General features: G+C 37.3%; 1 protein-coding gene across 1 annotated transcript in view; it reads left to right on the top strand.

The window, feature by feature from the left end:
- LOC149548186 (cysteine desulfurase 1, chloroplastic-like) overlaps positions 1-18,949 on the top strand; it is a 127,407-nt gene extending 108,458 nt beyond the window's left edge. The window contains exons 5-10 of the mRNA XM_089792231.1: positions 3,791-3,936; positions 4,125-4,197; positions 7,459-7,522; positions 8,199-8,298; positions 18,162-18,320; positions 18,450-18,949. Of these exons, the coding sequence (XP_089648357.1) occupies positions 3,791-3,936; positions 4,125-4,197; positions 7,459-7,522; positions 8,199-8,298; positions 18,162-18,320; positions 18,450-18,620 (713 nt within the window). The 3' untranslated portion in view covers positions 18,621-18,949. The remainder of the gene's footprint in view (positions 1-3,790; positions 3,937-4,124; positions 4,198-7,458; positions 7,523-8,198; positions 8,299-18,161; positions 18,321-18,449) is intronic.
- The last annotated feature ends 8,041 nt before the right edge of the window (positions 18,950-26,990 follow it).

A 26,990-nucleotide genomic window follows, 5' to 3' on the forward strand; every position in this document is an offset into this window, starting at 1 on the left:
TTGAAATTCTTTCTTTAGATTATCCCAAGTGGAGATCTTCGTCTTGTCCATGTCAGAGAACTAGTCTACGACTACTCCCTATAGGCTGGCTAGAAACTGGTTCAACCACTCGTTGGCATTGCTGACTGACTTAACGGTCCATATGGTTTTGCATGTACGACAATGCCATACGGGGTCTTCCTCCTCGTCGCCTGTGAAATTCGGGAGTTTTTGCTTTGAGACATTGTGTTTCTCGTCCTTTGACCACTAGATTGTGTCCTAGAAGTATTAGGAGTTGGTCCCGACGGGTTACTCTAACCGCCATGCAATGTCCCTCTAGCACTTCCTTATGCCCCGATGTCTTTTGTTGGCCTCGCCTCCTATACTACTTTTTTACGGGTTTCGATGAATGTAGAAACCTTCTCTCGTCTCCTCTAGCACTGTTAATTTGTGTCATGTTTCCTCGAGCAACTCCTCGTTGCTCCATACTCGTCGTTTCGGCGAACTGTGGCACCCTTCGGCAGTTCCAATGCCTTCTGCACGGTTGCCTTCAATCACCCTTGGTGATTTCTTTGACTGCCCCACAGTCTAATCTTTGGCAAGTTGTCTTAGCCGCCACCTTCGCTGGGTTTGGATTAAATCCCCCTGCATAGATTGTAATTCGTCAACATCCTCCCTCAAGTTCCTATTTTTGTTTAAAAGATTGGGCATTTGACATTTACCATTATATAAAAACAAAATAGGACACTTTTTTATTTATTTAATTTGTATACATCATGTGTCAACTCAAGTGACAGTTACAGACTCCAGTGCTCTTGGTACCATGGCTCAAAAGCTCATGGTTCCATTTTGTGATGCCGTGCATCTCTCTCATAGAAATTTTTGAGGGTTTCTTAATGGCGTTCCTCGCGTTCTACTTCCTCCTTGCATATCTTCTTTGCCAAGTATGCTTGTGCAATCAGATGGGGGAGTTGGTCTAAAAATTTGTTCATGGTTGGGCTTGCATGCATAGCATCCCACACATTGTCTGGCATGACCTCGTTCTCCACAGCTTCTCTCCGTACGAAGGTTTCGAGGCCTACGTGGTACAGGATGTAAAGTTCTGGGCTGCCTCGTACTCACCTTCCAAAATTTTTGTTTCGTTATCCTCTTTTTTTTTTCGGTTGTCTGGTACAGTTATTCCCATTTAACCTTGGCCTTCCATACTACTCCGGATTCAAACTGGCAATAGCGCCAAATGTTCAGCCTGTAGGTGAACAAGAAAGAAACATATAATGATTTAACAAAGTAAAATACTATTCATTCATCAAAAGCTTTTCGTACATAACAATGTTCCATACAATGATGCCAAATACATAAGTGAAAGCCATATTTATAATACCTGATTTGGTGCTAATGAAACGACACAACCGTGTCCGCACCGGTAATTGCCTAACTACCCATTTTAGGACAATAGGCTTGCTCACCTTCGCCATGTCTTTAGGTTGAATGGGTACTCCCACAAGCAAATTTCGAGGGCACTCCACCAAGCTCAAGCGTTCTCTCTTTTCCTATCGGCCCCCAAACCCTCTCCTCCTCCGTTTTCTTTTGCGTCACTTCCCTTTGTAGATAATGTCTTCCAAAAATTAGCCAAGTTTTTGAGCAAAAAAGGCTTACGTGTGGCCATCAAACCCTTGTGTAGGCTAAAAAATCAGGTTCTTTGTCTCAAAGACTATAAAGATGTGTTTTTAGAGTTAGGAGTCTACAAGGTGGTTTACTCCTGTAATACGCCATTTATTAATGAAATTGGTCATTCTTCCGGATATGTGTGGATTTTTGGGGCTTGAATGTGGTCACAATAAAGGATCCCTTTCCAATTCTGTTCACTAACACAATTCTGGAAGAAGTGGCAAGACACGAGATGTATTCCTTCATGGATGGATTCTCTTGTTATAACCAAATCTCCATCGTTGAAGAAGATAAACTGATAACTACTTTTGTGGTCAAGGATGGAGTGTATGCTTACAACCGAATGCCCTTCTGATTGTGTAATGCACTTGCTACGCCTCAGAGGTTCATTTTGCACATATTTGACAAAATGTCAGTAGGAAACTTCCGAACATTTTTGGATGATTGGTCCATCTTCAGTTGGATGATTGTTATGTACGAAAAGCATTTGATGAATGAATAGTATTTTACTTTGTTAAATCATTATATGTTTCTTCCTTGTTCAACTCGGGTTGAACAAAGCCCCGAATTTTAGAAGTCGTCATCACAAATTTTGTGGTCCCTTAAGGCCAGGGTCTTGAGGATACCGATTTTTGGTCCAAATGGTGGTGAGAAGTTGTGTGAATATACAAGTTGGTATTGGTGGCCTTTCGAAACACACGACGCCCCAAAGAGCCATTGGGTTTCCTAATGAGCAAAGCATCAAGGAAGGGCAGCTAGTTGTTAGCTTCAAGCTACTTAGTGAAAGAGATGCAAGAAGCAATACCGTTGATGTGCTTGTGAAACTCTTCTAGTTTGTTTGTCCCATGGAGCCAATAGACATTGGTATCATCCACGTATTGCTTCCACCATCCTAGCTCAGGGGGGGAGAATGGAGGGCCAACCCCGTAAAGTGCTTCATATAAAGGTTCGCTATAACAGGGGAAAGTGGGGAGCCCATGACAACCCCATCAACTTGCTCATAGATAACCCCTCAGAAGGAAAAGAAAGCGGGCCATAACCATAACTCAACAAAGTCCGCGATCTCAACATTAACGTTTCGCTTCATGATATCCACTGCATCAGGAATAGGAATCTTCGTGAAGGGGGAGACAACATCAAAACTGACCAAGATGTCATTATCCTCCAATTTAGCATCTTTGCTAAATTGAACAAAGTGGGATGAATCCTTGACAAAGGAATCAGAATTGCTCAATAAGGGAGAGATTAACTTGGCAAGATGAGAAGCAAGAAGGTGGGTGGGAGAACCTATGGTGATCATGATTGGTCTCAGGGGGATGCCAACTTTGTGGATTTTTGGGACACCAAAGATGTGCGGGGTCACCTCTTTGGCGGGTAAAAGTCTTGGTGGTGTCATCAAAAGAAGAGGAAGAGATGGCTACTTTGACTTTCTTTAAAATCTTGAGTGTTCAAGTGTTTCATGAAATTTTTATATAATGCTATGAATGATTAGACGATGTCATAACAATATCATCTTTCTCTTTTGTATCTTGAGTTTCACACAACTTTCCTATATTCTGTTTTGAGCATGTCTCCATATGTTGAAGGTGCTAGTAATGGGTTTGTTTCGAGAAAGAGGATTACTTTATCAAATAATAAATATTATATCAAATAATGCAAGATCATCTTTGTGTTGATATGGAAGACTAAACTTTTTTTCTGTTTTTCATTATAACACATATGTATCGAAAATGATAAATTCTATGATTAAAATCAAAATTATAATAAAAAATTACTTTTAAATTTATATTCTAACATTTCTTATACCTGCAGACCAGAGTGTTTGTGATTCACATATTTTATTGATGGTTTATCTTAACATTTGAGAAAGTGAAAAAGTGGTATGATGTATTGTAGCTCTGTTCATTTATGGCAACTCATATTATCTGTAATGATGTGCGTCAGTCGTTCTGATCAGCAAAACATCAACATTGATTGAGGTTGGAAATTATGCAAGTTGATTTAGGGCAATCTAGTTACTATTCTTTCTTAGTCTAATGACACTTCTTATTGTTGATATTTGGTTACAAAATTCCTTACAAAAATGATGCATAATTTGATAAAATTGTTCTACTCAGCTGGATGCTATCTCTATTATGTGCAGGATGCATTAATCCTATTCAAGAAATCGTTCAATGGACACAGAACTGTGAGGCGAAGGTTCTTGTTGATGCTTGCCAGAGTGTGCCACACATGGAAGTTGATGTACAAAAGCTAGGAGTAGACTTCCTTGTTGCATCTTCACATAAGGTTAGCAATAACCTCCACAATGGATCTATTGACTTTAGGGTATTGTTTTTGTGATGTATTTTTTGACTGCAGACTGGAGACATTTAGTTAAACAGTAATAGGTATAAGTGACTGTTTTCTTAAATGAGAAGTTTATTTCCCTTTGTAAGTTCTGTTTCCCTTGAAGCTAAGAAGGAAAAATGTTTCAGATGTGTGGACCTACAGGCATTGGCTTTTTGTATGGGAAAAGCAAACTCTTGGCATCAATGCCTCCGTTTTTAGGTGGGCTTCTTTCTTAGCTGAATTGAGTATGTTTTATGCCTATTGGATAACAGGAGAAATTCTTTATTCGTTGGTGACTCTATTAATCGTTTTCCAATTTTTCTATTGACACATGCACATCTAGTTCAATCGCAGTGGTGTACATACAATCATTTTGTTCAAGGCATAAGGTTGTTATGTGCACATGCATTATTTTCATATTTTTGATTTGTTATAGGATTTTCTTTTGAGCACATTGTTTCAGAATCTACTGTCATGCAAACATAACAGAGAAATATTCAGGTGTCTTGTCTTCACTGTGGAGGTGTTGAAAGAAACCATTGAATACATACTAGCAATTTCCTCTTTGGGAAGAAAATGAAAATTCTTAGATGTTTTGGATATGATGAAGACCCACAAACCAAGATTCTGACTATCATGTATGCAAGAAACGCATTCTGAAGTTATCTTTGGGTGATTTCAACTATTCAAAATAGTCTAGTAGATTATTTGATCATTCAAAATAAAATTGGCAAGGATAGAGATCTACTGCAATGTTCTCATTCAACAAAAAAATGTAGTGGAGGCATTGGGATGTAATAAACTGATGTTCTTGAATCGTTCATCCTTTTTTTCAAGATTTATGCGACACATGGTGCGATGTCCCCTTCTCTTGGATGGAGTTAAAAATAATAACTTTAAAAATATAGGATTATATAAATAATAATATCCCAATCGTAGTTCAAAATCTCGTTCCCTGCCACTTATTGGCAAGGCAAAACATAAAGTTCTCAGAAAATATTGGAGATAAATTGGCAATTTCTTAGGAATTTTAAAAATGACTTAATTTAATTAGAAATGCATTTTTTTGCAAAATTCAATAAGGATATGCATCTAATGAGTCAGTAAAGGAGTAAACAAACCAAAGAAGCTGATGTAGATATATATAAATGTAATACGTAACAAACTTGCATCCTCATGTGGAATGTCGATGGTTGGCAGCCATATTCAGAGATTCTGAACTCTAAAGAAAACTAGAGATAGAAAATTGTCTTTGTAACAAGATAAGAAAATACAAATGTCAAGTACAATATGAAACTAATCTACATCTTCCTCTTCCCCTTTCCACTAAAAAGAAAAAAGATTTATAAAACTTATTTGTGAGTCCGGATTTGCCTGAAAAATCTCTTTGAATCTTCTTCGAATCACTTCAATCCATTTATAATCGATCTACAAGGCTGTCAAAGACTATTTGTTTCCATCAAAACACTTCTCTCCTCCAAATACTTCAATTGCAAAATAAACAATGAATAGGCAAGTCGTTGACCATCCCAATTTATCGCAAAGGAGTGGCCAACTTATCGGCGAGAATTTAAGATCTCGACTTGAACCTCTCGCGAGAAAACTTGAAGTTTTCTCATTTTGCAAAAGTCCTTGCAAGAAGCAAAAAATCTGCCACCTCAGATGGATTTCAATTTATGATCCCAATGGTAACATTATAATTTTATATCAATGTTATCTATTTGAAGTCTATACTAATTAATATTATCATATAATATGATACAATATATTATATATAATTTACATAGGATATAAATAAAATGACAGCACATAAAATAAAGCGACCCATATAAAATAAAAGAATAAAATTAAGCATAAAGAAAAATAAAAAAATAAAAAAAAGCATAAATGTGTTACATATCAAATAAAATGACAGCACATCTCTACCAGTAACGCATGAGACACGACTGTAAGGAAAGTCACTCCCTTTCCTTCACCCCTTGTGGGTATAGAAGGGAAAGGGGCAATGTTTTGAGAAGAAGGCATCACGATGATATATATATATATACACACATTCAGCGGTCTGAAAATGAGAGTGAGCAACCCAATCAGCGACATGACATGGATTGTTTTTGACAAGGTCAGGTCAGTGGTATAGGAATTCAATCAGTGACCATGAAGGAGGAAGTCAATAATTCTTAAATAAACTCTTCAGACTGCATAAAAGATTAAGGAAGATTTATTCATTTTTTTGAACCTTAATCTATAGAGCTCTAGCAACTAATACAGATATGAACATGGAAACCGTTGCAATAATATCATTGAAAGTGGCATAAGAAATCTGAAGATTGAATTTCTGAGTAATCAGACATTTCAAGTCCGTGCACAGCAGTTTTAGTGCATTTCTGTGTAGGCATACAATTAAGACAGCAAACAATATATCTCAGAGCACCTGGGCTAGGGACGAGAATGCAGCTACAGGCTGAGTAACCTGGGCACTGCAATGTTAATAGTAAATTGCATTTCATTCATGCTTTGGTTCTTAACACTGATGCATGGGGATTGACAAGTGTTTGACAGAAATAAAAGAAATTTGAAGTCTGAAAACCATACAACACAAATGCAAGCAAACTGTCTGACAAAATGTCTAAGGAAGTTTTGAATGGTTTGAGTTAGAATTTAGAGGGGACATTAAACAGAAAAAGTTATATTGTCTAGCAAATCTATAGATGATAGAAGCACATCGGGAATAGATATTATAGTCATTGTTTGCATTGATTTGAAACCCAATCAGAAATGAGAGAATAACCAGTCAGAATTCATAGATCCATTTAGTGATTTAGAATCGTATTTCTTCTTCAGTAGTTTGTGCAGACATAGGACAAACCAGAGACAGATCCTTGTTGCAAGAATCAATCGACTGCATCAGTCATAGCAGCATCTTTAACATTGCATAAGCATATTAGACTCTGCAAGTGGGATCAGCTGAATTGAAAGATAGAATTAAAACGGAAATTTAGTTACTAAGGTGATTACAAGACCACACCGCAGCACAGCTCCCCTTGGTAAATTAAAAGAAATTGATCAAGATCATCTGGCATATTCAGTGTTAATCATATCAGATTTAGAGGTGATAATAACAATTATTGTCTAGACTCTAAATAATCTAATAAACATACCTGGTATCCTTATTTGTATCTTATAAATTACTTAAGTGGTATCCAATATCATGATTCATAGTCAGAATAGAAAATGTCAAGGTAATTGTCCCAAACTTCTGAGTCATAAGAGCAAGGGGATATTACACATGGCATGCTACATGCTTTTCCTTTCAATCCTATTTTGTTTGTTTACAGAGAACATGAATCTCTATATTAAACTTTGCATTTGATATGTGGCCATGGTGGACTGAATAAGAGGGCTTTTCAAATGTTTCTTTTAATATGATTCTAATCATGCATACTTGATGACTGTTTATTTTATTATATCTTTTTGCTGCAGGTGGAGGAGAAATGATTGCAGATGTGTACATGGATCATTCTACATATGCAGAACCTCCTTCCAGGTGATAGCATTGGTTCTTTCCATGAAACAAATACTGTATGGACAAGTAGATTAGCTTCAAATTTCTATTTTCTATCAATTTAAATCTTCATTCTTTGCCCCTTGATGATTAGAAGAATACTTGCTGGGTACAATAAAATGATATTTTAACTAAATATCTAGAGAAAAAAACATTTCCATTTGCAAAACTTATCCTCAAGTTCATTCTTATTTAATCATTTTTTAGGTAATCAGTGATTGGGTGTAGCTTTACTGCTGGCTTGTATGAACTAGAGATAATAGGCCATCTTTTTGGGAATTTTGCTCTTTTAATTTAAGTTTAGAATGTCCAAGGATGTTAATCACATCAATATTTATGTCATTCTTTTTTTTTTGATATCGGATTGTATCCCTGTGACCCAAGCTCAGCGGGTTCCCTTTATGGGGCGAGACTAGTCCCTTCGGTCATGATGCAATCTGTACCGCACCAGGTAGGTGTGACAGAATTATCTGAGGCAAGAGAATCAAATCCGAGACCATGGGGATCTACCCGCAACCTCAGACCAACTCACCTAACCCGTGGGGGCTATTACTTATGTCACTCTTATTAAGATATATTGTGGTGACAGTGGCTGTATTGAATTTTGGTCCTTTAATATCTCCTATATTTAATTGAGCTGGTCACTTTGTTGCTATAGGTTTGAGGCTGGTACTCCTGCAATTGGTGAGGCTATAGGATTTGGGATGGCAATAGACTATTTGTCAGGCATTGGAATGCAGAGGATTCATGAGTATGAGGTTAGTTGTATATTTTATTTGGATTTCTGGAAAGTTGAACTCATGCTCTTTGCGTGCATGTGTAATACTGAGGCAATTGTTTAATTAGAAACCATAGAAAATTGCAGTGAGAGTTCCAATCTGCTTATGATAAATCGAGCATTATTTCTTGTGAATTTTCATATAAAATAACCTGTACCAACAATTGAAATAGCTCTTCATTTTTCTTGTGAATCCAACATGACAAAGTAGACAAATGCGACTTTGGTTTGGAAATATGATACAATGCTTTGACCTTTTTTGTACTCCTAGGGAATGCATTTACAAGGATTAAATAGGTTTGTCCCTTTACCTGCTTTCAAACCTGTATAAGAAAATTACAATAATTTGTAAGCTTCATCCACAATCCCGGTAGACAAATATTACGAGCAGATGTTATATAAATTTCAATCAATGAATTGTAAATGCCTTCCAATCTTGAAAATTCTTATACATGATAAATATGGCTGGACTTTATAGCTTCTTAAATTTTTAATATTATTCTCTTCTTTGCAATAATTGTAATTGTATGTTTCCATACAAAATTCATCTTTTAATATAGAATTTTACCAGGATACCCAAATGCGTCACAATCTACAAAGCAAGACCTGACAAAAATAGCAAATGGCGTTGAGCAGATTGATTAACAATGGAGGAAACTCAGTAGTTAAGTGCACTCGAGCTGGAGTAGTTCTAGGATGGGTGAGCTCCTGGGAAGTCCTGATGTTTCACCTCTGTGAGCATCAGCTAGATGCAATGAGTGCTTAGTGTTCTATTCATTCTCATGAGAGGCAGGTTCATGTGAACCACTACTCATGAAACATGGGTCAATGAGTTTGACTCAAAAACTACACAGTTATATCCTGATAGTGATTTCACTATTTATCTTGCTGTGGAAAATATCTCATACTTACTAATAGCACTTATTTCAACCAAAATGGAATATATGTAGGAAAGGTAACTGGTATTCTACGGAAGGTTGAAAATTGACATTACTATTTTGTATTGATTTGAGGCTCAACAGCATTTTTCTTCTTATGTTGAGGTATGAAATCACCTATATGTGCGACTCCAAGAGTCACCACAAGGATAAGGAATGACAACTATATGACCAGCCACAAATTGGTTAATAACATCCACAACATTTTGTGACTGGCTAATAGCCCAATCCTCATGCCCTAAGTTGTCAGTTTGGGTTTGAAGAACTGGTTTGCCAGTATGACAATTTTGAAAAGGGGTTTGGGTTTGTTTCGGTTGTATATATTTATATATATATATATAGAGAGAGAGAGAGAGAGAGAGAGAGAGAGAGAGAGAGAGGCATTAGTTAAGATTAGAATGTTGCATAGTGTCATAAAAACAACAAAAACACCATAAGAGAGAGAGAGAGAGAGAGAGAGAGAGAGAGAGAGAGAGAGAGAGAGGCATTAGTTAAGATTAGAATGTTGCATAGTGTCATAAAAACAACAAAAACACCATAAAATTGTATTCACAGCGTCATGAATCATGATCATACCATCATAGCATCATATACATCAAGTTCAACATCAAAGATTCAAAATATTAAAATGTCAGATGATAAACTATAACATCAAGTTCATGTTTCATTGTTTTAAGTTCAACTAATGGATTAATAATTTATTGATATTCTTCTTCTTCATCATCTTCTTCTTCATTGGCATTAGTTGATTCACTGCACTAATAACATTATTAGTGTTAAATTCAGCAAGCACAAGTTGAGAAATGGATGCATCCAAGTCCAGATGCCTTGCATGTAAATCCCACATCTTCTTCTCCCCTTCTTTGTATTATTTATTCTTGTGGGAGACAACATGCAAGTTGCAATGCGCATATACCAAGTTCTCCGTACTTTTTGATTGCAACCTATTGCACTTTATTGAGTGGATGAATTATATGTGAAAAATGAAAGTTGAAGCCAACATAAGTCTTTAGAATCCACTTTTTAGGGTTGTGGATGTCAAAAATATATTAAATTTGCAAAAACTAACCACTTGGCCATTGACTTTGACCACTGGCCCTACCAAGTTTGTTGTGGTTCTCAAAAATTTGCATAGGTCAGCTCAGGTCTTAACTGTGATATCATCAAAAAATGAGGCTAACCAGATTAGGATCTGTGTCAATTTCCGCTGCTTGAATGTTGTCACTATAAAAGACCCCTTCCCTATCCTGTTTACAAATACAATACTTGAAGAAGTTGTTGGGCAGGAAATGCTCTCATTTATGGATGGGTTTTTCGATTATAACCAGACATCGATAGGGATGAGGATAAGCTGAAGACCACCTTCGTGGTAGAAGATGGCGTATATGCATATAACTAGATGCGCCCTTCGGGTTGTGCAATTCACCAACGACCTTCCAAAGAATAATCCTCCATATCTTTGATAAAATGTCTGTAGGGAACTTTCGTGCATTCTTGGATGATTGGTCTATATTCAGTGGACAAGACACGCATTTGGCAGCACTCGGGGAACACATGGAAAGGTGTTGTTGGGCCAAGCTGGCGCTAAACCCAAAGAAATGCAGATTCATGGTACCTTAGGGTAAGTTGTTGGGGCACATTCTATACAAGACGAGACTCAAAACTGATCCAGACAAGATATGTGTTATTGTGGAGATAGAAGCATCGACCAATGTCAGTGGAGTCAAATCATTCTTAGGGCATATTGGCTATTACAGGAGGTTCATAAAGAGCTTTGCTCAAGTTTCATGCCCCCTCAACAGGCTTGCAAGAAAAGGGGAACCCTATGATGGGGTATAGAGCAAGAGAGCTCCTTTAAGGAATTAAAGACGAGATTGCTAGGGGCACCAATTCTGGCATACCTGAATTGGGATAAATAGTTTCACGTGCACGTGGACATGTCTAACTTTTCAATTGGTGCAACACTTGCACAAATGGGTGATCATGGCCTCGATCATCCTATCTGCTTTGCTAGTAGATTGTTGTCAAAGGCAGAGAAGAACTACAACACGACAGAGTGAGAGGCTCTAGGAATGGTGTATGCTGTACAAAAGTTCAGACACTATCTATTGGCAACGCCCTTCTCATTCTACGTAGACCACTAGGCATTGATGCACTTGGTAAACAAACCCATTATTTAGGGGAGGGTGAGTAGATGGCTGTTGCTACTCCAAGAGTTTACAATCACCATTGTGGTGCGACTGGGGAAGAGCCACGTTATAGCTGATCAACTATCTTGGATCAGGTCGGGGCAGCCGTTGGAAGGAGTTAATGATGACTTCCTAGATGCGCATATATTTCGTATAGCCATCCTTCTGGAGTGTTATAAAAGCATTAACGAATATCTATCTACTTCACAATTCTCGAGGGAGATGCTGCCAGGCGAACGACAAAAGTTGGCATTAAGGAGCAGAATGTTTTCCCTTATCAATCGTCTATTGTATAAAATGGGGCCAGATCAAGTATTGAGAAGATACGTCATGGAGGAAGAACTACAAAGCATCCTTTAGGAAGCCCATGAAGGCCCGAAAGGAGCGCATATGGGACCAGACACGATGGCAAGGAAAGTACTTCTGGTAGGGCTGTGGTGGCCTACTACAGTGATGCCAGAGAATGGGCGATCAATTGCAATACTTTTCAGCATGCGGGTAAACCCTTGAAATGGGATTTTATGCCGCTCAATCCATCACATGTACAAGAGTTGTTCGAACAATGGGGTATAGATTTTGTGGGACCCCAGAAGTCAAGTCGAGATGAGCTCGGAGACGTCGCTACATTGTGGTAGCAACAGAGTATCTCATGAAGTGGGCGGAGGCGCAAGCACTGCTTGATAACTCGACCATAAGCATAGTGAAGTTCATTTATGAGTAGATAATCATGCGTTATGGCATACCTATCCAGTTGACTAGTGACAGGGGAGGTCACTTCGTCAATCATGTGATTCAACTGCTTACGACAAAGTTTAAAATAATTCACTCCTTGTCAAGCTCATACTATCCAAGAGCCATCGACTAGGCAGAAGCAACGAACAAAATTCTAGTGTCAATCATATATAAGTTATGTGGGGTGGAGCAAGCCAGTTGGGAAGAAAAGATATGATCAACACTTTGGTCATACCGCACAACGTACAAAATCACAAGACAAATGCCATTCCAACTAATGTTCGAACAAGAAGCTGTTGTTTTGGTAGAATTTATGGTCTGAAGTCTTTGGATAGCAATTGACATTAGACTCGGTGATATGGAAAATCTTAGGGAGAGATTGTATAGGATAAACAAGCTAGATGAATGGCGACTGACGGTGCAATGGGCTACTGAACTCATCGTAAAGCATGGCACGATAAACATTTGAACTAGACAAGGTTTCAATGTGGGTAGTTGGTGTTAAGGTACAATGGGCATAATGAGATTAAACTCGAGAAGTTCAAGTTGAAATGGCTAGGATGCTACAAGGTATGAGAAGTTGGCGATAATGGAGCCATTAAGTTATGGACTCTCGATGGACGGGAGATAGCAGACTCAGTGAATGGCTCGAAACTCAAAATCTATCACCACCGACATGAAGGATGGAACGACCCATCAAGTAAACTAGCTATGTGAAAGGAGTAAAAATAAATTTAAAAAAAAAAAAAAATCCAAACTAGTTGCAAACATGGTCCCGTGGAGATGTCATGTCCCATGGATCTATAAGGTCACCCCCAAACAATGCAACGCCACAGTCATGATGGGCTGTGGAGGGAGAAGACACTGCCACGATTGGACCAACAATAGAGTTTTGTTTTCGAATCAGCAAATACTTTTGGCAATTGTGATTGGTTAAGGGATCCTATGATGTAGGTTGAGAGCCAGATTTGAAGTTTGATGTGTTGGAGGTGTTTCGGGGTTTGAATCATGAACGTTAGGATTTCATGGGAAGATTGGTTTTGGTAATTGAAACGGTTTGTGACCGTGAGTTTCATTCCCAACTAGGTCGTCGCAGAGAAACATAATCTTGTGCAGAAACAATCAGGCAACAACCGTGGTGACCAAGAGGAGGCTTAAAACAACACCGTGATCACCAAGCGGTTAACAAATATGAGCACATACCCACAGAGTAGAACATTGGGTTGCACCGACGTACAATGAGGACCAAAACTGTACTAATCGTTTGTTAAAAAAGTAGTTATAACATGCAATTCATAGCCAAGAGACGACAATGGAATGACCAGTTGAAAGCAGACAGTTCCAACACAGACAAGAATGCACAAGTTTCGACTTTAGGCGTTCGTGTTGCGGGCCAAGGAGCTAGCTAGCTCCAGTAGTAAAAAGCAGAGAGTTCGTCTCAAGGTGCAACATCCATTCCAGAAGGAAGACATTTCCCATCATATAGTTTAGTTTGAAGGCTTGGATGACAATGAATGTAGGCGATGGTGCCAAGAGACACCGGATACCAACCTTGTCAAGAAGATACTGGTGCACGCGCTATTGGGCCATCTAGATTCCAGTGTTTTCCATTAGGATTTTTGAGTTGGTATTGAGAACCATGATTGAAGTGCATGGCAAATATAACAGGAAGAGCTCACTCGAATACAAAAAACCCTATCACTATTTCGTTCAAAGCTCGCAATTTTACTAGATTTTTTGGTATCCCAGTTTAGGGAGGTTGCAAGGTGGCAATAACAAATCACAAACTTCCCCAGGATCAGAAGGAATATTGGGTTAAGCTAGTGGGTCGAGAACTAACTGCTGACGAATTTGATTCTCTCATGAAGGGCACCAAGAGTAGAGGGTTGAGACATGACTTTGTCAGGGAAGGGCCTTGGTGTTGTATCATAGATGTTTTGAAAAGCCAGCTAACAAGGGCAGGTAGGGCTTCTGATATTGCCTTACTGTAGATTGTTCTCATGAACGAAATCATGAACGGGGTGGTATATGATTGGGCATTTGTCCTAGCCAATCGAATGGAGGAGTTTATGATGTTGCAACACCACACATTTTACATGCCCCACTACGCTATCGGATTATTTTTGGAGGCTGCACTTCATCAAATTCCTACTGATGTATTTGAGCTGCCATCGAAAGGCAAGTTGGCATAGGGGGAACCCCCAATATTTTATTGATGACACTTAGATATAGATGGCACGCTGGCTGGCTAGAAGCAGGTGATGCACAAATTGAGCACCGGTGACACTGATAACTGCCGAGTATTATAGAGAGTGATGGGACTACTTCAGAGAGCGACAACTCTCAGGCGGGGAATGAGGATGAGGTGACCCATGTAACATCTCCACCTAGGTCACTCTTTGCACCCCTCTATCACCTACGTTGGCACACTTGGTACCCACCACTTCCACTCCTTCGATCCCATCATTTGGCCAAAGGAGACCACCTATTGTTATGACATCACCCCCGACGATGACTGAGACCACTGCAGTGGTAAATGAGGACGTGGCAAGGGAACGGGAAGTAGTCTTTCCAGATATGACCACCGAGAGTTAGATAGTGGAAGTTGCCCTAGATTGGACTAGCCCATATGTAGTGGATGTAGTTCTAGCAGAAGGTGCAATGGAGATGCACCAGGAGACAGAGGCAGACAAGAGCAAAACACTAGAGCCTCAGGTTAGATTAGAGGTAATTGTCACAGAGGCTGTTGTGACCATTGCTTCTACAGGGGGAGTATGTTCTTATGATATCAATTCTGACTCACTCCTACAGATGTCAGACCCTCCATCCAGTCCTGAAGACGGGAAGAGGTTTTGGCTAGGGTACTAGTAGTATGACAAGAGAAGGGAATTCCACTTTTCGAGGATGCTCTAAAAGATGAAGGGGTGCACCGGAGGTGGAAGTGGCTGCCACAATAGTAATGGAGATAGATATGGACCAACAAGATGAGCAGGAGGACGAGGAGAGGTTCTCCTATGGGTCAGATGAAGAGAGATCCACAACATACATTAGGGCTCTGGAGGATGTGCTAGAAAGAGGTTGGGTACTTGGATATAATACCTTGTCTAGAACAAGGTAATTGCAATTGATCCAAGCCTACATATGGCGAACGTGCCCCAAACGATTCAGCTCTTGCTTTGAGGCAAGAGCGTGGCCAACAGTAGAGACGCCAAAGATGTTGGCAGACTGGGCTACAAAACCTGAATTGGGACCAATCACTAGCACCATGGAGATTCTTGCACATGAGATAGTAGCGGTGTATAAAGACGGCTACTATGCTCAGCTGCGGGTCGAGGTAGATAGAGTTGTAGTTGAGAGGTCCAGAGAGGTGGAGGCAAAGGCTTGACAGGAGTTAGCCACTCACTTGGCTAGCCAATAGGCAGCTTGGGCAGCAAAATGAGCAACACTCTTGCAGGACAAAGAAAAGGCTAGAAATGGGCTAGAAGAGGCTAAAGCAGCCTATGCACAGAAGGAAGCACAGGCCATGGAGGCAACACTTTTACTAAAGGATGTTGTGGACGTCAACACAAGGACACAAAAGGATTTCCCCATCCATATGGATCAGGTCTACAAGTTGTGTCAAACACTCCAAGGATGCAACCTCCCCTTTATTCTTTGTTTTGCTTGATGTATTTAGATAGTTGTCTCCTATTTTGTCAATTGTGAGTCGCCAGGAGAACTTTTCTTTTGGGGGGGATGATGTTGTTGGGTTATTGGGTAGTTAGACGGTTGGCACATCCGAGGGAGTTACACGGTTGCAACGGTTTGCCTCGTGACCCCTTGGACACTATGTATGCATCATTTCCTTATTTGAGACAGGTTAGTATGGAGTACATTTGTGCACGATGATCAATGAATGAATATATTTTTATCTCTCTTTACATTTCATGTTGAATACTTTACTTTTTGTACGTAATTAGTCTTTGTTACCCCACGAGGGTAAACACCAAGTGGTTGTGGATTGGTTCGAACCACCCCCCTATGGGCCAAACCCTGTCCGGGCCCACAGGCGGACTGGACCAGAACTACGTACCAGTTTTACCATGGCTGGTCTGTGGGGCTATGAAGCTAATTGGACATCCTAGCTCACATGCAATGTTTATTAAAAGATAATCAACCAACAGTAGGGAACTGATATAAATAGTTCTTTTGACATCTTCTTTTGAACCCAACCGATAGTATGTAGAATTCAAATGAAATATTAAGGACCAAAATAGAAACCTGATGATAAGTTAAAACAACATACTATCTCATATGGAGGACAGGATGGAATACATAGTATGGAATGCAAGTAGCACATAAGATCCATTCAAGTAGAGCAATCCCAAGGGTGCTTGGAAGCCGAATGGTAAGTGTCATTCTGTCCTCTTGGGCTTGATTGGAAGTAACAAGCTTAAGGTACCTTGTATATTGTTTCCAAGGGACTCATAATGAGGATAGCTTGTTAGGGAACATGTTATTGAATCCCACATGTACATTATGTAAATTATAATGATGCTTAGAATTCTCTCTATAACATTGCTAATTATATGTTTTCATAATGATAATTAAATTGGTTGCAGGCTCTAAATTGAGATATAAAGCTGACAATTTACATTCCTAAAAATATTTAATACTTCATTTGAGAAAACTAGGGTAAAATAGAGTAAAGTCTCAGGAGACATTAACAATTCACACCTGATAAGGACTAACGCCTGATTTTATGCTCATATTCTGAAACTCAAATTTAACACAACCTATTAAAGGATACCAACAAGAATGTATCAGCCATTCAAGTCCTAGTATGTTGTTTACCAGTGAAATTTTGGTGGTGGATGATCCACAAAGTACTTGTTTTATAATCCTAGTGATGCACCGGTTATGAATTTTCGAATCCAGCTTTTTACTTGGAACTCTTTGCATATACTTCCTTAATGGCTTATCAACATGCAAGGGCATCAATTGTTTCAATCAATGGAAAGGAATGAAATCCAACAAAATAGGGCACAAAATATGCAAGAATACAAGAAACAGGTTTTCAGTTGTAGAAAATCCTTATGGATGAAAAATACCATCAAAGATATGCTACACACATACCTTCACAAAATCCAGTGTCAATACATGGAGATTGCACTATAGCAATGATTGATTATGGAATATAAGTGGAATGGTATTTCAATAATCATTCTTATATCACAGTGCTAATATATTCCTACTTTCCCATTTGCCTTCAGGGGTACTTCCTGTTACACAACTCTCAAACTTTACTAGATTTTGCCTGACACATGTAAACAAAGCCCATTAGAATAATGCACACCCAATTCATTTAACAGCAGGATAAGTAGATTATAAAAAAAATCCACATCGCAAGTTGCTGAGACTTTGTGGAACCAGTGGGTATATTATGCCTCTTATGCCTACAACTGAAAACCCAAAAGTAACCTGAAAACTTAACAGCTGATCCAGGTACAACACATTGGTCATTTGAACTCTGTTCTGTTTGTGACATGTGGAACTTTCATGGTGGATCTTCTTCTAATGCATCTGTTTTAAGAGGATTTTGTTAAGAAGGTTCTACATAAATAGTTAAAATACATGAAGTTCAAATTTAGTGAATTATTTAGCTACCTGTTGATTGTACTACCAAAATGAAGAAGAATTAAGTTGTGGATGCAAAGTGTCAACCTAATAGCCAGGGAGGATAATCTCATCCAATCCTTTTCAATATGATTTTAGTCTCATTAATTTAAATTATTATTATTATTCTCATTTAAGATTTGTTATTCTTCTGCTTGGAATATGTTTCTAATGAAAACTCACCCATACATTCTCCACAATTTCTATTCAATTGGAAAGTGGTTTTGTCCTTTTCAAGATTTTTGTAAATTATTCTTCAATTTGTTTATCCAGGTTAATGATGTTAAGTCTTTGACAAATCTTTAATTAAGTTACTCTCTTATCTCAAGGTTGAGCTGGCAAATTATCTTTATCAGAGTCTATCAAGTATAAAAAATGTGCGGATTTATGGGCCTGCACCAAACACTGTTAGTAAACGAGCTGCACTTTGTTCTTTTACTGTGGAAAATGTACATCCAACTGATATTGCAACCTTTCTTGATCAACAGGTATGGTGTGTGCCATTTGTTTTGTAATGACAATTCTATCATAATATAAGGGTGTTATGTTTTATGTTGGGCATTACATAGAGTTATCATGCATAAACTAGATACTTGAATGACATTCAAAACTTGCAGTATGGAGTTGCAGTTCGCTCTGGACACCATTGTGCTCAGCCTCTTCACCGCTACTTGGGAATCAATGCAAGTTGTCGAGCAAGCCTTTATTTTTATAATACAAAAGAAGACGTGGATGCTTTCATAAAGGGGCTTAGGGAAACAATCATTTTTTTTTCTTCATATCAGTAATGCTAAAATTCTTAGCCATGTCATCTCAAATCATGCAAATTTTCTTAAATCTTCAGGTACATTAAGACCTTTTTTTTTTTCCTGAAAGGGTTATTCTTTTGGAAATAGAACAATGGAAAAGAGTTTGTTTATGTATTGGACTAACAAGATCAATAATCAAAGTCCCATAACCTGTATACATGTATAGCGTGGGGAGATAGAGAGAATGGTTGGTTTTCATACAGCAAGTTTTCATTTATGGAGTGAAAGAAAAACACACATTTCAATTCAAAAGCACTCTTACATGGTTCTCCCTCAACTATGAAATGATTTCAAATTTAATTTCTCCATGGAATGCTCATTGTACATTATTATTCTAGTGAAACATCCCTTTTCAAATTTGGTTTTGAGTTTTTTATTTGGTCTGTTTCTTTGGTTTCAACAGTGGCTAGAAATCTGTAACTTTATCAAGGACACCACACATAAATTGAGGTGAGCTGGATTATTGTGTTGACCCTTTTACCTTCATGTAAATCTAGTTCCAATCACACAGGCAAAGTGATGCAGATTGAGGTCAAACCACTAGGGTCATTTGCATAGAGAAGCATTTTTATGTATAGGTGGAATCACTTAAAACAAAACCTCTTTAAGGTTTGTCCTCACAAGACAACAAAGTGGAAGGCATAGAAATTTAGCAATGAAATGACTAATGATGCAATAAAAAGTCAATGAATATCAGCTTTGAGTCCATAGAAGCAAATGATCCAACTGAACCAGGGAAGCTCTTTGTGCTAAAATTTCAATTCAATAGGTTTAACCATGGATTAAAATATCCCAGATACCATGATATGACAATTTATTGCAAGAAGTTTTGGCTTCCAACAAACTCTGTAAAGTTTTTTTTGGAGTTTTATCACCCATATATCAGCAATTTATTATGATATTTAAAGAACTTATCATGCACAACCAATTCATATAGCAATCATACTCACATATAGAATATTATAATTAGTGATTATATGCCAATCATTTGATTATCCGATTGAGAAATATTGTAGCTAGTCGTGGTCTATATGGTTCGAAATAAACCCAGAGTCTTTTGCTAATGGGAACATTGTAAGGAAGACGACTTCCATCATGGAGGAGCCTATTGGCAAAGACATATCTTAACCATGGCTGTGTTACTAAATCAATGGCACAACTATAGAAGTGGTGAAATACAGTTTGATAACCAACATCACTAATATTGGTGAATAATATATGATCTGCAGTAGTCAGTGGTGAACTAGTTGATGTCAATTCTTAGTAACTGAACTATCATGGGAATGACTTAAGCAACAAGAACTACTGGCATAATAAGGAATGATCAAGACCAAAGGATGAGACGACATCCACATGAAAACAATACCAAGGGTCTACAACTAGACCCCCCTCCATTTTAGTAGTTTATACTATAGCTGCTAGGAAGGGGAAAAGGAAGATGTAGACTATTGTGATATTGTACTTGAAACTTGTATTTTCTTATAATTTTACAAACACAATTTTCTATTTTTAGGGTTTCCTTTATAATTTAATCTATTAGGCTATGGCTACGAGTCATCGACATTCCACAGAATGATGCAATTTTGTATCCTATTTGCATTTATATAATATATCTAGATCAACTTGTTTGGTTTGTTCACTGATTTACTAACTCATTAGATGCATATACCTATTGATTTTGCAAACAAAAAATGTATTTCTAATAAAATTTAAGCAATTTTTAAGTTCTCAATAATTTTCCTAGAAGTTCTCGACTTATATCTAATATTTGTCTATATCTTTTTTTTTCCTTGACAATAATTTGCTGATAACAATATTCTGAACTATGGGTTTTGCTTCATTTGATCTTGTAACAACACTAGTATATCTAGTAATTTCAAAAGAAAGCAAAAGGCTAAGCTTAAATTTAAAACCTTGATTCTTGAGCTCAAACATAGTTAAATACAAAAGCCAACACCAAGAAAATAAAAAAGGAAACCCCCCCTACTATAATAAAGGACCATCCCATCCCTAGGGAAGCACTAGGAAGCGCAGAGAGTACCTACCATATATGAATGAGCATATATTCATAAGCATTCACTTGTATTCCTGAGGAGTGCCTTGCTGATAGCTCTTGATTAGTCACTACCAATAGTAGCTTGAAGACCAATGCATGCCAGAGGTTGAAGCCATAAAAAATCTTAGAACTAGATGTATCTTTGGTTCTAGTAGGATTTTTATTGTATTTTCTTTCAAACTAGGAGTTGATATATATTTTGAGAGACCCTAGAATAATGTTTTAGGGTTGTTATTCTTGAGTTCTTCACCCCCCCTCTCCCACTTGATCCCACCTCTCCCACCTCCCCTGCCCCTCCCCGCCCCCCGAAAAAAGAAGAAGAAGAAGAAGAAACTATCACTACCATCTTGTACTGTCTCCACTTTGAAATAAATTCTCTTCTTTATCAACACTTTCATACATACATGTGCAAGAGACTTATTTAGTCTCTTGCAATGAGTAAATTACCTTTCCTAATATAAAAAAGTACTTGGGCCGAAACCAATGCTTGTTGTTGGCTTAAAAGGTTTTGCAAGTTGATATTACCATACTTGGATTATCATATGTTATATATCGACAAATAAATTGGGTAAACACAAGGAATATGAATTTGAAGTACATTCTATGTTCTTGTAGTTACCTCAATGTTGTGGGTTGCTATTTAGAAACCCAATAAACTCCTTGGTAATGAAAAGGGCAAAAAGATTGTATGAACACAATAATGAAAATATTGGGTAGCTAGAAATATAAACTCCATAGTTAAGCATGGTTAGGCTGGAGTAGTATTGGGATGGGGGATTTCTCGGGAAGTCTTGGTGCTTCACCCCTATGAGCATCACCTAGATCCAATGAGTGCTAAATCTTCCATTTATTCTCATGAGAGATGGGCTCTTGTGGATCACTACTCATGAAACATGGGTCAATGAGTTTCTCAAAAAATACATAGTTAAAATCTAGATAGCAATATCACACTAGAAATATACAATTAAATACATTACAAATATGTAAAGAGGAGACAATAGTGCACAATATGAACAATGTAAGTATTTACATGTCAAGGATAATGATTAATGAAGGTATATATTTGAAAAAAAAATTCAAGGAGTTTCAAGCTCAAGTAGCCACTGGATATAAGTTAACAAGCACAACCATATAAGTCTATCTTTCAACATGAAGAACATGAAGAACATGATGAAACTTATTTCAATGCAATAATGTGAATCCTACACACTATTTCTTCTAAAATGATAGATAATGATTTTCAAAACAAATGACATATGTTTGAATTTATTAATGGGAGCGCATATGTGCTCACCCATATATCCCTTAGTCCTAGCTTAAGCATAAAAGGTTATGAAATTTATGGTCTTTAAGGAAGTAAGTAATCAAAATGAGAGACCGTTCTATCGATGAATCGAGTTTTAGATCTCAATTATCTAAACTTTGATCTTTTCCCAAGTTCCAAGTGTCAAAGTTGGTACCAAAACCACAAACTTTTTTTTAGTTTGGGCAACAATAGTTTGATTATCATGGAGGGGGAGCCCTTCATCATGTTTGGCTCAGGGAAACGAAGGGGGCTTCTTTAAGGTGTTGTGTAGATATCATCACAAAATTAAACACTTGGCATAGACTTTGCTTGGCTAGCAATAGAATCACAAAGCAATATACAATAAAATGAACACAATTAAATAAAATTGAACACAAAACACAGAGACGAGCATATGCACGACCATAATAAAATACCCATATGTTGGTTTGAAGAGTCCAAGGTTTGGTTCTTGATTATGTAGATATATTGCCACATTAAATGAATGCAATATGAATTTTGTTAGCTTCTATTGTTTTATATATTTAGATATGGCAATGGTTAAAATTATTTACAACACACAAATTAGAATGATGTTTAAGTTCAATTTGTTTTGGGTGCATTATGGAATAAATGGAGGGAAAATCAGTAGTAAAAATGTCCACATTTAATTGGACAATAGCTACATATATATACAAAACATGTAAAATTGCAATAAATGTTGACACCTTAATGAAGGTGTTAAAAAACTATCTCCAAAATGCAAATGTGATTTAGGTTCTACACATACTCAAAAGAAATAATGGATATTCATAGAATATTAGACAAGTCTATTCCATGAGCATAGCCATACATTTTGTTCATTGTCTTTGTTAAAGATGATCAAATTTATTTCAAATTAGAACTATATATGTCTTTTCTAATTTCTAGAACATGATTCTTACTAATCAATGTACTTTATTTGTAGGTTGTAATTAGAATATTGCTAATCATGATCTTGTCAAATGTGTAGGTGATGCCAAATCAAATATTGAAAAGAACTAAATATAAATTTGCAAGTCTGAATCTGATTTTAGTGATACCCAATCTTCAAGAGGCAAAACTTTAATTGATTACGATGCTCCTCTTGACCAATTGAATCTAATATTTAAACATAATGAAAGGACATATCCGATGAGTGGACATGTCTCCACAAAGTGGAGGCATGTACGTTCATGACATGCCCATCCATATGTACCATTTTATTATCTAAAATGTAATAAAGATTTATACTAATTTGCACTTTAAACAAATTGCTTATAATATCACCGATATGAAGATTATATAATCAAACTTGATTAGATTTAAATCTTTGCCTTTAGTCTATTGGTTCCTGATTTGACAAGATTATAACTACCTTATGAAATGTGAAATATACCTTGGAGTTAGCTAATTCCCATGACAAGTATGCCTTGAGAAACCAATAGGACCAACTGACAAAGCAACTCATCCTTCTTCACTTTAAAATTTGCAAGATTTAAGCACGTGTACTTGGGATTAATTCCATTCTCCTCACCATAACATTCTTAATTTAACCCTAACAAAATAGATAATCACTCGGGTTTCTTTAAACTCAAAGAAAGTAAAATTGATGAACGACAACCATCCACTCTAATAATCTCTAAGTCAAGTGATGGTAGACTTCTTCATATCTATATCATAACATAAAGTAAAATTGATTTGATTTAAGTTTTTTGATTGTGAAAGCTTCAACATATGCCCATAGCAACATTACATCCAATCCTTTATTTATTGGGGTTTCTCCCAAAAACCAGATATCGCAATTGAAGATATTTTCATCTACCTTGTAAATGAAGATTAATACACACTTTGCATCCTCTACTTATCAAAATCTCTCTATGGAACCCTATGACCATCTCATATCATGTTAAGCATTTACTCAATCCATTGGATCTTCAACAAAACAAGATGCAAGATATCATTCTAAATGAATTACATTTGAGATTCAATTTCTTTGTGATTAAATCAGAAAAAAATAGAGAATAACACAAAAGAGACAAGATTCCAAGTCTGTAACTCTAGGAATTTCTTTTTTGTATTCATTTCCTTGAAATTTATACATTTGTAACATCATATCTAAGCTTTTTTTTCACCCTAAAATAGACTCAGGCTATCAACATTTGATTTCCTACTGCCTTTACAAGTATATATAAAACTAACACCAATACTAGACCAACATAAAATGAATGTTTCATTCACAAAAAGTAAGGGCCCTTTGTCCATGTCTTGGGAATCCTTTTATATGGAAGGATTGTAACAAGCTTCATACGAGAGAATATGACACATGTCACATGTTCATTTGACAAGCATACTTAGTCACAATAAAATATTTGATTTGATTGAGAAACACACGCAATTGATCACTCCAAGGCTTGATGTGACATCTCTAGGATCTTGTGGCCTTTTTCCTTTCCATTCCAACCACATGTCATTTTCAAAAGCAAATATACGTGAGCTCATTGTTATTCAAGTGGGCCCTCAATATTTGAGTCATCAACCTGAATGTATTTCTTTACCCACTCTTCATATTCATCATCATTAGGCCAAGAATGTGCAAGGATATGATCAACCACCTGTCTACAGGGGTTGCACTTAATTGCTCGAGTAACTTTCTTTTCAAAATTCTCATAAAATAATCAACGAGTAACTAACTTTGTAATACAAGTTTTGAAAAGAACCATATTTGCATCTTTAGCTATTTCCTTTGCCAACTCATGTATCTTGTTTATTGATTCAGTTCTCCAATCTGCAAATTGTTTTACCTTTTTGTCCTCATGCACAATAGGTGGCAATAATGTATCTCTATATTCCTTAAAATCATTCCTTAATTACACAATTTTGGCCTCAATATGTTCACGTAAAACAGAGCAACCTACATGTGATTTGACAATTTTTGCAGTGGTGAGTCCCATAGTGGGAGCATTTGGGTCTACCCTTGCACATAAGTCAATCTGCTTTATTTTATCAATCATTTTCACCCACTTCTAATAAATTGGCTTGACCAATGATCCATCCTCTTCAAATTTGCTAATAGCCAAATTTAGTAGAGAGCATACCTCATGGATTATGAACATCCTAGCATTTATTTACTCATGTAGGTGCATCAATGTAGTTTGGGAAATCACCTCCTTGTTGAACTCAAAATCACTTATGTTATTTTCAACCATCAATTTCAAATCCACCACTTCCTTGATCAATGCATCAACATCTCTGGTTCCACTAGGTGAGACTTGTATTAGCACAAAAGTAGTTGCTAGTGTACTATACTCCATTAATTAGAGGACCTTGCCTCACCTGTACCTATCGGCTTAGCTGCCTCCAATTCAACTATCCTTTGAGTTAACAAACCCACTTGAGTTTGTAGATCAACACTTAGGTTGGATTGAGCCTCATAGGTATTGAAAGCATGCTTGAACTTTGTTGTCAATTCCTCATATTCCCTTTACAATCTTTAGCTACTCTATCAATGAATGCACCATGGTGCTTTAACCTACCAATAGAATCAATATGTTTAGCATCTCCTATTGTTTATAATACCACATTGCCTCTAATACCAGTATCTTCACCAACAACTTATTTCCTAGTACTAGAGAAAGAGAAGGACCAAGTAGTTAGGGTGGCAAGATCATCACTATAATACATACCTCTCATGGGCTTATTTGATTGCTTAAGCTTAGGACGATTTGACCTTATACCCTACATGATTGATTCAAAGGCAACTCCATTTGCTAAATTGAAATTTGGTAATAGTAGAGCCTTGATTATTGTTCAACTTTCCTTCCCTCCTCAGGAGTAATAACATCAAAATTTGTCATCATCTCACCTTCTATCTCTTGTATGAGGTCATCATCAATGGCCTAAGGGTACTGTGCTCTCTTATTCTCCATTGTTTGATGGCATTCTTGTTTGTAGTATTGCCATAGCAATTGCTTGAAGGCTATTAATTTGACAAATTCATCATCTGCCACAAAAGCCCTACAAGCCTCTATCCTTACATCTCTTGGGAAGACTCCCTTTATTTCTTGAGTGGTGACATCTAAAATAGGTGCTCGTGGTATGACATGGGTTCCCCTTGTCGATAAATCATCCGATACATAAAAGAAATCTTTTTTCCTACTCCTCCTTAGGAACCTTCTCTTCCTCTGGTTGTTCCATACCCTGAATGAACATTATACCCTTTGCGACTCCCTCCTTCTCAAGAAATAAATCATGATGCGTGCTTGATGGTGAAGGTGGAGTAGGTGGTCTTGGGGATTGGGGTGATGGGCTCTCCTTGTTGGATCCTCAACCTCTTGTCCTTGATAGATCACAGTTGTTCCATAGCCCCTTAATAAATTTCTTTCTCTAGTATACCTTTAGACCACTCTCAACTCTTTTCTTCTTAGTTTCTTCAACACCTTGAGGTTCTAATTCATCTCTTGGTCTCTTATGTCCTCTCCCCTCTTAGGGAACCATGTCTGATGCTTGCGATAACAAATCCAAACCCTCTGCACTTTCAACAAATGTAACCTTCGTGTTTTTAGTAATGCCAAGATTTTCCTTCATGGTCTTATAAATATCTATGAAATTCTCAAGGATAGCTCTCAACTTCTTGGCTACAGGATTGGTAGATGAAAGTGGATCATACCAAGGATCCTTCTCATGAATCTCTTCCAACATGTCTTTGTCAACATGCCACTTTATCTTCTTTGTATTCTGTGATTCAACATCCATGTCATTTCTGATGATGTCTTCATGGAAGTCAAACTCATGATCTCCCCTAGGCTTCAAATTTATTCAATTCATTAACATCAAATAAAAACTCTCCACGCCATTTAATCTCTTGGTACTGACATCCATCTTGTAGGATTAGAGCAATTGAAAAATATCCTTATGTCCTCATTTGACCATTGCGAAGTGATGAATAACTATAAGATTTGGAAAGAAATTTCACTTACTTGTCTCGGGA

Source organism: Cupressus sempervirens, chromosome 7, assembly GCF_028749045.1.
Source record: "Cupressus sempervirens isolate cs-2001-9-10 chromosome 7, ASM2874904v1, whole genome shotgun sequence".
NCBI classification, from domain to species: Eukaryota; Viridiplantae; Streptophyta; class Pinopsida; order Cupressales; family Cupressaceae; genus Cupressus; species Cupressus sempervirens.